Genomic DNA, 13903 nt, shown 5'->3' with positions numbered 1-13903 from the left:
GTGTTTTTATATATTTATATATATATATATATATATATATATATATATATATATATATATATATATATAAATCCCATATTCCATCAGTCTTCTATTGTGTTTTCTTTCATGTTCATTTTGATATTTGTTCTGTTTAGCGTCTGATCCAAGCTGTTACAATGTAATGGTGTCAAATGAACGACACCACAAAGTTGTGAAGATTTTTTTTTATTTTCTTTAAACTTGTGCATCAACTTCAAACAGTAAACTGTGTGCACATCGTTTAGTTTTCATAACATGTTCAAAATTAGTTAGGTGTTCTTTATTTTGTTAAATACATATTGTTCCATTTTTAAAACCATTTACACGCAATTTCTCAGCACTGAGAACTAGCAGTCTATTGGAAATCAGGGGTGTAGAATGATAAGCATTGTTGGCAGTCCTTTTCACTTCAACTTCTTTGTGTGTGTATATATATATATTTATTGTTCAAATTATTGTGTAATCATTACTCTTCTTTCACCTGAAGTAAAAATATCTTTCTTTGAAATATGATTCCTTTACATGATAAAAATAGGTTTTTCCAAAACATGTATTATGCCACTGAAGCTCTACCAGAATGCTCTTGTGCCCCTCTAACTAGACACGGAGACCCCATCGGTGTGAGCCGGTCCATGGAGGGTTGTTCTCGTGACCCCCTGGAGGGGGTTATGTTAGGCCTGACGGGGCTATACTAGATGGGGCTGCTATCCCTTGGGACAGCCACACCCACACGGCCCACAGTGGAGAGAGAGGCCCGCTGTCTGCCGTGTTGACACCCACGGTATGTTTTGTGTGGATAAAAATTATTACAAAATTTTTGATTTTCTTCATACAAAAACACTTTTTCATAGAAATTGCATTTGCACAAGTAAATGTGAGGATTTTGTTACTAAAATAAAAGCCACAAGAGTATAAAAAGAAACTTGAGACTTGACATCGAACAAAAAAGAAAAACAACAAAATTGTACCCATCAAATCTGAAAATGAGGTGTGTACTGTATCCTTGCAGCTGCTGTGAAAATCCAGTCCATGAAAATATAAATAAAGAAATTCATAAATAAAATAATAAATACTTTAATAAATAAATTCCTCATGTTGTGTGATTGCTGTGAATTTTGTTTAAAATCTAATCCTGCTGTCCTGCTTTCCTTCAATTCAAACTACTAAGGTTTCCAAGGTTACTACTTTCATCATGTCCGCCACTCTTCATGTCACATCCAGTTCCTATCACCTAATTCCTCTATTACATCATTGCCCCTCTCCCGCTAATCTGTCTCTGCTTGTATTTATATATGTATATATTTTTTCATTCAAAAAAAGTTTCACATCCTCCATGATTTAACAAAGTGTTAGTACTCTGCAACACAAATAAATGAAATCACCTATTGCCTGATGGATGATGTACTGTAGCATTTCCAAACTTGAATCATCAACATTGGACCATATGAATAAACAATGCCTCTGTACATGTTGGGAGCAGTTCTGTCCTGCTCACCAATGTGTTTTGGGCTTTGGGTTTAATTTGGAACTGGCTGTTTCTAGCCCATCTGGTCTCCCTCTTCTTCTATGGTTGAAAAAAAAAAAAAAGATGTATCCTTTACACACTCGCCAACTGATTTTCTCTCAGTTTCTTCTATTAGTGTCTGTCTATGTGTTTGCTCCATAACTATGAGTGAGTGATGTACGTTCCCCTGATTCTACCTAACCAAGCTCTGCATGTGGTCTACTCAGTGAGCGAGAGAGAGTGGTTGGGATAGAGAACACAGGTCCAAATTGAATCAATATTTAAGGGACAACCAAACATACACCTGTATGATATTCTATACTTTCAATTTAACCTGCCCTCCCTCCTTTCCTCTGAATCCTGGGTTTATCGCTCTCTTTTTTTAATACTAAATCATAGCACCACTTGGTCACTCCTTGCTCAGGTGCATTGCCAGGTAGAGTAATGAGGTAACTCACATTGAATTGCTCCCATGTTGGTTCAAGTTATTTCCACAGGAAACATTGTTGAATCTCTTTTCATCTCTAGCTAAGTGTTTAGAAACAACGAAGACAGACAGTCAGTCCAGTCAGTGATCAGAGCAGCTCTGCTCCTCTCTTCTCTTCTCTTCTCTGCTCCTCTCTTCTCTTCTCCTCGCTTCTCTTCTCTTCTCCTCTCTGCTCCTCTCTTCTCTTCTCCTCTCTTTCTCCTCTCTTCTCTTCTCTTCTCTTCTCTTCTCTGCTCCTCTCTTCTCTTCTCTTCTCTTCTCTTCTCTTCTCTTCTCTTCTCTTCTCTTCTCCTCTCTGCTCCTCTCTTCTCTTCTCTTCTCTTCTCCTCTCTTCTCTTCTCTTCTCCTCTGCTCTTCTCTTTTCTGCTCCTCTCTTCTCTTCTCCTCTCTTTCTCCTCTCTTCTCTTCTCTTCTCTGCTCCTCTCTTCTCTTCTCCTCGCTTCTCTTCTCTTCTCCTCTCTGCTCCTCTCTTCTCTTCTCTTCTCCTCTCTTCTCTTCTCTTCTCTTCTCTGCTCTTCTCCTCTGCTCTTCTCTTCTCTTCTCTTCTCTTCTCTTCTCTTCTCTTCTCTTCTCTTCTCTTCTCTTCTCTTCTCTTCTCTTCTCTTCTCTTCTCTTCTCTTCTCTTCTTCTCTCTTCTTCTCTCTTCTTCTCTTCTCTTTTCTTCTCATCTCCCATCTATCTTACCCCCCCAAATACACTCACATAAATCAACTATCACCCTTTCTCCCTCCCCCAGTGTCTCTGCACCCTACACGCCTCCCAGTTCCAGCAGAGAGAGAGATATAAAGAGAGAGAAAGAGTTAGAGGGATAGAGAGAGATGGAGCCCTGTTCTAGGCCATGGTCTCTTTGCCTGGCAGTCTGCGGTCATTGAAGGTGTGCATGTTGATGACCTCTTCTGTCTTGACCATGACGGGCGGCTGGGGCTTGTGTTTGAGGCGCCGCTGGCACTTGAGGGACACCCGTAACTCGTCCACCATGGCACTGCAGAAGGACCTCTGTAGGAGAGAAAGAGAGAGAGAGAGAGAGAGAGAGAGAGAGAGAGAGAGAGAGAGAGAGAGAGAGAGAGAGAGAGAGAGAGAGAGAGAGAGAGAGAGAGAGAGAGAGAGAGAGAGAGAGAGAGAGAGAGAGAGAGAGAGAGAGAGAGAGAGAGAGAGAAACAGGGATTTCAGAGAGATCTTCCTCTAGTTCCAGTAAAGAAGCAGACCACTGCAGAGCTGCTCCTCCCCCAGGGCAGGCTTTCTACAGCCCCCTCTCTGAGAGCTGCCATGGTGACACAGAGCAGGCAAGGGAGAGAGGAGCTGGCTCAGGAAAGGGTGGGTGGGCTGGGGCTGGAGTTCTAGCTGGGGCTGGGGGATTTGAATGGAGGTTGCATGTCCATAGTCTTTGAGTGTAGTAGGTGGATAAGGGGGATAGATGTAGGTGGGAATCGGGACAGGATTTGCACTGGAGGTTGGCAGGGCTTCTGCTTGCATTGGGAGACAAGAGATTTAAGAACATGATGTTTTCAAAGAGATGAGAAACATTAACTTTATCCACAGACTGTTATTACAGTATCATAAGTATCTTTACTACAACGGTACAGCTATTTGATCATGTACAGCAACACCTGGTTATGGTGGCTTGCATTAATAGCTTAAAATTATTAAAATGTGTTGACATACTGCTAATTAAAACATGCCTTTATCCCTGGCAACGATTCAGTTTCAAATCAAGCACAGGTGTGAAGTTTGGTTGGTGAGTGGAGGGGTTGGGATGAAGGAAGGGCTAGATGGTCTAGGGGGGGGGGTAATGCATTGGGAAGGGTGGATTGAAGAGGGTTAGAAGGAAAGCTGTGCACAGTGCCGAGATGCTGGAGTCCATCTGGAGTCACACACATGGACGAGCGAACACACATTCACACACGCAAGTGCGCAAACACACTCACACTCACACACACCACACACACACACATGCACACACACACACACAGTGAGCATCCTAGGCTAGCTAAAGCGATTTCTCCATGGCAGATTTCCCTCACCCCTCTCTGCCAGGCAGCCCAGCCGGAGCCCAGGCCCAGATAGCAGCATGACTTATTGATGCATATTACATCTCGTCTGACTCAAATTCCATGTAGCTGCATGGCCAATTACGATGCTGCCTCTTCAGCTTCCTTCTCCTTTTCTCAAAAGCTACTCTGGCATTTGCGAATGATGCATTGAACAACGCAGAGTGACTCAACTAAACCTGAGACTGCTATTCCTGGAGGTACTATTGGGGAAACAGATTTCAAGGGACTAATACAATGTTGTTTGCAGCTGAAAAGAGGGGGTCGTTTTTCGAGTCTAGGTTAAATCATTCACATAAAAACAAAACTTGTATTTTACAACGTCACTATGGTAATGTCTGGTACAGTACGTATGCCAAATAATTGAGAACCTCAATTGAGTTGATAGAGAACACAGGGATGTCTACCTTACTAGCTGGAATGTGAAAGGGGTCAAGCATCCTGTCAAGAGAAATAAGGCCTCTGCCCACCTCAAGCAATTGAAGGCTGGGTTGGTCTACTAACAAGAACACAGGGATGAAGAAAACAGTGAAGACTTTATGCTGCTAAGTCAGCTAGTGATTGAGTGTCATTCAGTGACTCATGCCAATGCTAACCTAACAGGCAGCCTTCTCCTTAGTGCATTTATTCCTCATCTATGACCAATTGTTGGGTTATGACATTGTTATGAGTTGTCCTAATGAACAGGTATCTCACATTAACACATTCTATAGTTTTGGCTATAGGACTCCCACCCATGCAAATGTTTTAATGCTTTTGCTTTCCAGCATACCAACAATCATATCAATTCACCACCAATCAAAATTCTATTCATATGGAGTATTTGGATATGGGTGTATAAGCTGTGTATGAAGGTATACACCTATCTGAGTGTATATGTTATTATATGTTAGTATGTGTATATCATATTCATAAATCATATCTATATCATATCATATTGTTCGTCTTCTTCCCGAAAAAAAAACGTACAGTAAAAAGCTACAAATGGAGTTGCAGGAATTACTCCTTGAAGTCCTGCTGATTGACTACAAGCCCTTCAGAAAACATGCTTTTCATGGCTATTGATTTTCTCTGGGAAAGAGAGATTGAATAGCATGTTCTACCTAGGATATCATTCCACTCATAAAGTGTGTGGGCTTAGTGGCCATCTAGGACCAATAGAAAAGTCCCAAAAGTAAAACCCCACCCATCTGGCTTTCCAGGCAGGCTAAGAAAACCCTCCCTGACTCAGGGGACACATCTCCATCATGGCCTCATGGCTGCTGGGCTCATGGTTGGATTGATGGTGGCTGTTTAGTGGTGGCTATTGAATTACAGAGTATTTACGACGACATTTCCCAACCACCAGCAACCCAATCCTGAGCTGAACAGTCTCAGGTCTCAGAGCACACTGGGCTGGCTCAGAGGAAGACAGGAAGAAAACGTCCACTTAAGGAGGTGAGATGGAGAAATAATAAATCCAACACTTTTACTGCCTTACAGCTTTTTTACTACCTTAATGGAAGAAGGCCATGGTGGGTATTTTGCAGGCTGCCCATGTACAGTACAGCCCAGTCAGTCTGTACCACCACCTACAAGGATCTATAGACCCCCAGAGCTGCTGCTCAGGTTGGGTATAACAGCTGGGATGGAAAGACACTAAAGTAGCTCCAGCTCCAGCTCTCACTCCATGACAGCATGATGGAGAAATGGAGGACAAGCAAGAGATGAATAGTCACTTTTTTTTTGTGTGTAGTCAATGGGTGTCTGTGTGTGCACATCTGTCCGAGCAGGTGTGTGTGTGTGTGCACATATATAAGTGCATGCATACATTCCTGTGTGTGTGTGTGTGTGTGTGTGTGTGTGTGTGTGTGTGTGTGTGTGTGTGTGTGTGTGTGTGTGTGTGTGTGTGTGTGTGTGTGTGTGTGTGTGTGTGTGTGTGTGTGTGTGTGTGTGTGCAAGCGGGGAGCTGGATGGTTCCTCACACACAGCTGGTGATCCCTGTCCCTGGAGAGCCAGGTTACTCTGCAGCACCCTCAGCAGCAGGCAGGAAGAGAGGGAAGAGCAGGAGGAGGAGCGGGAGGAGGAGAAATGGGAGGAAGATGAGGAGGAGCTGAAGGAGGAGGAAGAGGAGAAGGATGGAGAGGTGGAGGAGGAGGATAAAGAGGAGGAAGAGGGGCATGAGAAAGAGGAAGAGGTGGAGGAGAAGGAAGAGGAGGAAGAGAGGGAAGAGGATAACCATGGTGATCATGGTATTTTTCTGAAAGCCAGCCATGTTGTGATGATGGAAATGTGTGGAGTTATGAGAGAAAGTCCTCATTGGGTGAAGCAGAATGACAAGCCTACTAAAACCTCAAATGTTTCTCAATCTTTTATTAAAGTTAATAACAAGTGGAAAATATTAGACTGAAAACCTAATTATTCTGTATCACAATCTGAGTTAAGTAAATTTAAATAATTTCAAATAAACATACAATTAATGTCATTACATGTATTTTTGGATTTGGCAAATAATATTAACAAATGCTCACATTATAAGGTGTATGGCTCATAACATTAAATAAATTACTTCCTTTATTTATTTATTTTTCTCTTTATCCTTTCAAAGTTACAAAAAATAAGTAATTATAAAATGCAAATTGCAGGGTGTGCGCTATCAAGCATGACTAACCCAACAAAGAGATGCTCAGTAACACATTTTTCAAGTTGACACTTACAGCATCGTGGTGAAAAACAACCCTGTACTGTAGACACATTCAAGTAAAGGATCTTGTGCAATTAAATACAATATCAGGTATTTTCAAATGTGACGAATTACTGAATTGATTTGGGAATACTTGGTACACTGCATATCGTGTCAAGGTTTTACAGTTAAAACAGTAGCAATGTACCACACATACTAACCTACACATTGTGGTTGTGTGAGGCTCAAATCTCTTGGTGAATGTCTTTTTGCTTTGGATGTGTAAAACATGTATTGCTTCACAGATGATCTGACATTAAAAATAAAAATGATTATGAGAATTTATGAAAAGCAATACACACCTTTGTTGGTTATCAATTGGATGTTAAAATATTGAGGTACATAACTTACATAATTGTAGCATACAGGCACAGTTAGTGTGAAAATAAAATGTTATGCTACACAAAAAAACTTTTGGAAATGGACTGACAACTGACAACTACTCAAGTCTTCCTGAAAACAGATATGTGAGTGAGGTCTATTCTCTGTCTAGATCTATCTGCTATCTGTATGACACGCTCCTCCACCTAGTTCTGAGCTGATAAGAGTGTGAACCTTATCTTCTTCAACTGCTGTGTCTGACACAAAGACATGCTGAAGAACACCAAGAAGAGATCATGATCAACATCAAAAGATGTTGAGGTTTCTATTAAATCATCACTCTCCTTCTCTTTTCTCTGGCTCGGCTGTCTATTATTCCCTACTCTACTCACTACCAACCTTCCTTATGGGTTTGTATTAGCCTTATACTTCATTATGATTATTTCAATGACATCCAATGACACCACACAGACAGTGTGGTGAAGAAGGCGCAACAGAGCCTCTTCAACCTCAGGAGGCTGAAGAAATTTGTCTTGGCACCTAAAACCCTCACAAACTTTTACAGATGCACAATTGAGAGCATCCTGTCGGGCTGTATCACCGCCTGGTATGGCAACTGCACCGCCGCAACCGCAGGGCTCTCCAGAGGTGGTGTGGTCTGCCAAACGCATTACCAGGGGCAAACTACCCGCCCTTCAGGACACCTACAGCACCCGATGTCACAGGAAGGCCAAAAAGATCATCAAGGACATCAACCACCCGAGCCACTGCCTGTTCACCCTGCTATCATCCAGAAGGCGAGGTCAGTACAGGTGTATCAAAGCTGGGACCGAGAGACTGAAAAACAGCTTCTATCTCAAGGCCATCAGACTGTTAAATAGCCATCACTAGCACATTAGAGGTTGTTGCTGTCTATTGAAATCACTGGCCACTTTAAGAAATGGAACACTAATCACATGTTTACATATCTTGCATTACTCATCTCATATGTATATACTCTTTTCTATAATATTCTTCTACTCTATCTTAGTCCATGCCACTCTGTCATTGCTCGTCCATATACGTATATATTCTAAATACCATTCCTTACTTAGATTTGTGTGTATTGGGTATATGTTGTGAAATTGTTAGATATTACTTGTTAGATATTACTGCACTGTCGGAGCTAGAAGCACAAACATTTCGCTACACCCGCAATAACATCTGCTAAACACGTGTATGTGACAAATAAAATTTGATTTGATTTGATTTATTGATGGGGGACCTCCCCTCCTGTCTACCCTGGCTGGTCTGTGAGTGTAGTGCTGTGCTGTGTGTGTTGTCGTTGACAGAAGGACTCTGTGAACATCACTTCATGACTAGGAGCTCTGAATCATCGATATGGGGGCTTATGGCCAAGCAGCAGCATCACTGCGTTGTGCGATCGATGGATGGTGTCGAAAAAAGCTCTTAGTGCAGACCAGGCTCCTGTGGAGAGCTAAGTAGGGGTCGGCATTTGAGATTTATGAGACTGTTGTTGGGTGAGAGAGCACTGTGTTAGACAGGAAAGGAAGAACCGGACCGGACTGGACGGGACAGGACAGGAAGGACAGGGCAGGAAGGACAGGACAGGAATCCCAGGAAGGACAGGAAGGCCAGGACAGGAAACACAGATCAGGACAGGACAGGACAGGACAGGAAGGACAGGACAGGACAGGAAGGACAGAACATGGTATTCAGGGGAATATCAAAAGGTTTACATGCTGTTGACGATGAGTGATGTATTGTTGTAGCATTTTACTTTCAATATGGGATTATTCAATATAGTCATTAATATGTTATAATATCTGAAAGCTTACATGTGCTTCCAAAACTAAGCCTTCAGAGAGTTTGCAATTATAGCTTGATTCAGTTTGGCTTGTCTGTCCAAAAGTGTGTGTCTGTTAATAATTATTCGTTTTTTGGGAGAGGATGTCTGTCGCTGTGTGTTGAGGGTGACATGAAGACGAGAGTGGCAAGGCGTATGACTGGTACATTTACATGAACGTTATGGATCATGCATTTGAGCCAACCTTCCCATCGTGTGAAACCGTGCACCTATAATTTTAGAGCCACCTTTCGAACACATACACTCAACCATGCACCAATGGCAACTTTTCATTCAAACGGTGTGTGACCATAACATTGCTGCCAGTTCTTTCGACAGGAAACTTCCCAATCGGGAACTATCTGAAGTAAAATAAAATACAATTTGTGCATTTTAAGGTAATCGTAGATGACTGGAGTCTCTGGAGTCTTTCTGGAGGTCATTTGAGCTGGTGGTTAAAGTCTACAGGTAGCTGCTTGGAGGGTCCGTGGTGACAGCAGAACTCCTCACGCTTCCTATCACCTTGGTGCCGTTGGGGCTAAGTGGATAAAGGCAAGAAAATGAACCCATACTTACTGTGTCTTAAAGAATATGGTGCATTACTGTATCTACATAAACATCAGTGTTTCAGGAGCTGACCTGACTATCATCATGTAAAATTGTCCTTGTGATCTCAGTGTAACTAAAATGGCTACCGTCTGTCTGTCCTTTTTGTACATCATGTACATTCAAATAAGTGTTAATACTGAACACATGAGTAAATGTCCCCTCCACCCGTATCCAAACATCAATGGCACTTTATTGAGTATGAGGTGAGGGATGGTTTAGTGCAAATACAATGAGACTAAATGTCTCTACTTTCATCATGTTGTGCATTTTGTGATAGAAATAAAAATATGTGATAAAAATGGTATATTTTGTAAACCACAAAATAAATGTAAGCTAGGCCAAAACACAAAGCTAATAGAAAAGTAGAAAAATTGTCTCCTTGTCAAAAATCTTGGTATAATAAGAACCACACACAGGCACATTGTCATTGCAACCTGGCTATACGTGAAAGGATGTTGCTTTACCTTTTCCAGTTGTGCATTTTGTTTGGACTTATAGATGAACTCTCCGACTGCCACGAACACGGACAGGACGAGTCCAGCCGCCAGGACGATAAAGATGCCACCGATGTTCTGGACCCCCAGAGCGCTGGCCTCCTTATTCTTCTCATCCTCCGGACAACCGTTCCCCCTCCACCACTTCTCCTTCATCATGTGCAGTTTCCCTTCTTCCTGCAGCTGCAGGATCGCTATGGTGATCTTGTCTCTGTACGGAGAGCCTGAGGGACCAAAAAAGGCAGGTGAGGTTGAGATCGTGTGAGTGTGTACGTGTGTGTGTAGGTGTGTGTGTGTGTGTGTGTGTGTGTGTGTGTGTGTGTGTGTGTGTGTCTGTGTGTGTGTGGCACCATCATCCCAACCACAGTGTCCTGGCTGCTGCTGAATGCACCATAGATTCTGCCATGCAGCTCCCACGGGGGCTTCACAAACAATACACCAATAAACCCGAAATACATTCCAGGGACCAGCAATTTACCTCCTTTTATCTGCTTCTTTTTTGTTTCTCTAATGAAAACTGCTTAATTAGCTTAATTAGCGGTAATATCTCTAGTGGGCATTGTTTTGTTTTGCTTAATAAATAAATGTCCTGCCGACATGTTGCTTTGAAGTGCTCCCCTCTGCCCCTGTGTGTGTGTGTGTGTGTGTGTGTGTGTGTGTGTGTGTGTGTGTGTGTGTGTGTGTGTGTGTGTGTGTGTGTGTGTGTGTGTGTGTGTGTGTGTGTGTGTGTGTGTGTGAGTTCACGGCATCTCCACAGTGCCGGGAGAATTTCCCCAAACTCCCAGCAGCCTCAAGGCCTCCCCGCACCAGCCAGGTAAACAGGGCTGGCGTGTTCGTGTTCCCTGCTGGCCAGATCAAACCCAGTCACACGCAGAGCTTTCTGATTAGACCTGAAGGGTGAAACCAAGTGAAAACACTTGAAATCTCCCCGACCCCCTTTCATATCATTGACTGGAGAGCTCTCCCTATGGCTAGGGGCCTATATAATCAGGATGTTAATGCTGCTTGAATTATTTAAAACTCAATCACACTCCCTTATTATTATCTCATACACTTCAGAACTATAGCCAGCTTGGTGTTGAGGAGAGTGGAAAACAACTCTTCAGAACTATAGCCAGCTTGGTGTTGAGGAGAGTGGAAAACAACTCTTCAGAACTATAGCCAGCTTGGTGTTGAGGAGAGGGGAAAACAACTCTTCAGAACTATAGCCAGCTTGGTGTTGAGGAGAGGGGAAAACAGCTCTTCAGAACTATAGCCAGCTTGGTTTTGAGGAGAGGGGAAAACAACTCTTCAGAAATTTAGCCAGCTTGGTGTTGAGGAGAGGGGAAAACAACATTGCTTGATGAATATTAAGTATCAAGGCTGTTTGTTGAGAAGCAACCATGCAGAGAACAATACAATGCTAGTTGTTAGTATGTATGAGGACCAACACAATAGCAACAGGATCTGGGCAGACAAAAAGGCACGCAGTGATTGACAATCTCCATAGTAACACTTCCTCACTGTGCTGTTGCTATGCCTGAAGAGCAGAGAATAGTGGTGCTGTGGTCACCAGGCCACCTTTGAATACTTTTGGATGTGCTTTGTCCTTCATCCTCAGCTCAAGGCTTTGTGTGTGTGTGTGTGTGTGTGTGTGTGTGTGTGTGTGTGTGTGTGTGTGTGTGTGTGTGTGTCACTCTCTCTCTCTTTATTATCAGAAAAATAACAGACAGGCAGAACCCAGCGTACATGTTTCAAAACATCTATCCCCATGGTGATAACTAATGTGAAACACGCAGCACTAACTCTCGTATAATTCATTTCCATCTAAATACATTTCTCTTCAGGTGTCTCATTCATACAACAGCTACTGTAGCTAGCCCTGTGTGTGTCAGATCACTCACTACTGTAGCTAGCCCTGTGTGTGTCAGATTACTCACTACTGTAGCTAGCCCTGTGTGTGTCAGATCACGCACTACTGTAGCTAGCCCTGTGTGTGTCAGATTACTCACTACTGTAGCTAGCCCTGTGTGTGTCAGATTACACACTACTGTAGCTAGCCCTGTGTGTGTCAGATTACTCACTACTGTAGCTAGCCCTATTTGTGTCAGATCACTCACTACTGTAGCTAGCCCAGTGTGTCAGATCACTCACTCTCTACCTACAGCCCTAGGACTGAGGAAACTAAGGGAAAGGCAGCCCTGAAATACTAGCCAGAGCCAGTGCTATGGTAGCAAAACAAATTGAGAAACCCCAGAGAACCCACAATGGGGAAACATTAATATGAGGATTTTCTGATCCAGCAAAGCTCCAGCATGATATCACATAATGCTGGCTTGGCTTATGGCTGGTTTAATCATTCAATTCCGTCAAGTTAACAGCAATGCTGCAGAGGCCAAACTAAATATTTTACAGGGCAGTGGAACATGGCATTTCAGTAGAATCATTGTCTGCACTTCATAATCCTCCATAACAACTAAATGGACAGTGAAATCATGTGATTGTGGTCCGACTGTCTTTAGAGAATGATTTCTGAATTCCCCTCTCTCACAAACTGAAGGAGGATGACAAGTGTAAGCTACTCGAACCACAACATCTATGTCATTTGATAATTTCCCAGCTTGATTTGAATTGTGGTTTACTTCAATGTGTGCAAATGTACAGTGAGGGAAAAAAGTATTTGATCCCCTCCTGATTTTGTACGTTTGCCCACTGACAAAGAAATGATCAGTCTATAATTTTAATGGTAGGTTTATTTGAACAGTGAGACACAGAATAACAACAAAAAAATCCAGAAACACGCATGTAAAAAATGTTAGAATTTGATTTACATTTTAATGAGGGAAATAAGTATTTGACCCCCTCTCAATAAGAAAGATTTCTGGCTCCCAGGTGTCTTTTATACAGGTAATGAGCTGAGATTAGGAGCACACTCTTAAAGGGAGTGCTCCTAATCTCAGCTTGTTACCTGTAAAAAAAGACACCTGTCCACAGAAGCAATCAATCAATCAGATTCCAAACTCTCCACCATGGCCAAGACCAAAGAGCTCTCCAAGGATGTCAGGGACAAGATTGTAGACCTACACAATGCTGGAATGGGATACAAGACCATCGCCAAGCAGCTTGGTGAGAAGGTGACAACAGTTGGTGCGATTATTCGCAAATGGAAGAAACACCAAAGAACTGTCAATCTCCCTTGGCCTGGGGCTCCATGCAAGATCACACCCCGTGGAGTTGCAATGATCATGCGAACGGTGAGGAATCAGCCCAGAACTACACGGGAGGATCTTGTCAATGATCTCAAGGCAGCTGGGACCATAGTCACCAAGAAAACAATTGGTAACAGACTACGCCGTGAAGGACTAAAATCCTGCAGCGCCCGCAAGGTCCCCCTGCTCAAGAAAGCACATATACATGCCCGTCATGGAGGTGGAAACATTATGCTTTGGGGGTGTTTTTCTGCTAAGGGGACAGGACAACTTCACCGCATCAAAGGGACGATGGACGGGGCCATGTACCGTCAAATCTTAAGTGAGAACCTCCTTCCCTCAGCCAGGGCATTGAAAATGGGTCATGGATGGTGTATTCCAGCATGACAATGACCCAAAACACATGGCCAAGGCAACAAAGGAGTGGCTCAAGAAGAAGCACATTAAGGTCCTGGAGTGGCCTAGCCAGTCTCCAGACCTTAATCCCATAGAAAATCTGTGGTGGGAGCTGAAGGTTCGAGTTGCCAAACGTCAGCCTCAAAACCTTAATGACTTGGAGAAGATCTGCAAAGAGGAGTGGGACAAAATCCCTCCTGAGATGTGTGCAAACCTGGTGGCCAACTACAAGAAACGTCTGACCTCTGTGATTGCCAACAAGGGTTT

General features: G+C 43.0%; 1 protein-coding gene across 1 annotated transcript in view; it reads right to left on the bottom strand.

The window, feature by feature from the left end:
- Nucleotides 1–2625: 2625 nt before the first annotated feature.
- LOC121543035 (glutamate receptor ionotropic, kainate 2-like) overlaps nucleotides 2626–13903 on the bottom strand; it is a 151108-nt gene continuing 139830 nt past the window's right edge. Inside the window, exons 15-16 of the mRNA XM_045214344.1 lie at nucleotides 10023–10276; nucleotides 2626–3008 (exon numbers count right to left, since the gene is read on the bottom strand). Of these exons, the coding sequence (XP_045070279.1) occupies nucleotides 2844–3008; nucleotides 10023–10276 (419 nt within the window). The 3' untranslated portion in view covers nucleotides 2626–2843. The remainder of the gene's footprint in view (nucleotides 3009–10022; nucleotides 10277–13903) is intronic.

This window comes from Coregonus clupeaformis, unplaced genomic scaffold (assembly GCF_020615455.1).
Source record: "Coregonus clupeaformis isolate EN_2021a unplaced genomic scaffold, ASM2061545v1 scaf0239, whole genome shotgun sequence".
Lineage (NCBI taxonomy): Eukaryota > Metazoa > Chordata > Actinopteri > Salmoniformes > Salmonidae > Coregonus > Coregonus clupeaformis.
The sequence above is the reverse complement of the archived record's forward strand: the minus strand, read 5'-3'. Positions and strand labels throughout refer to the sequence as shown.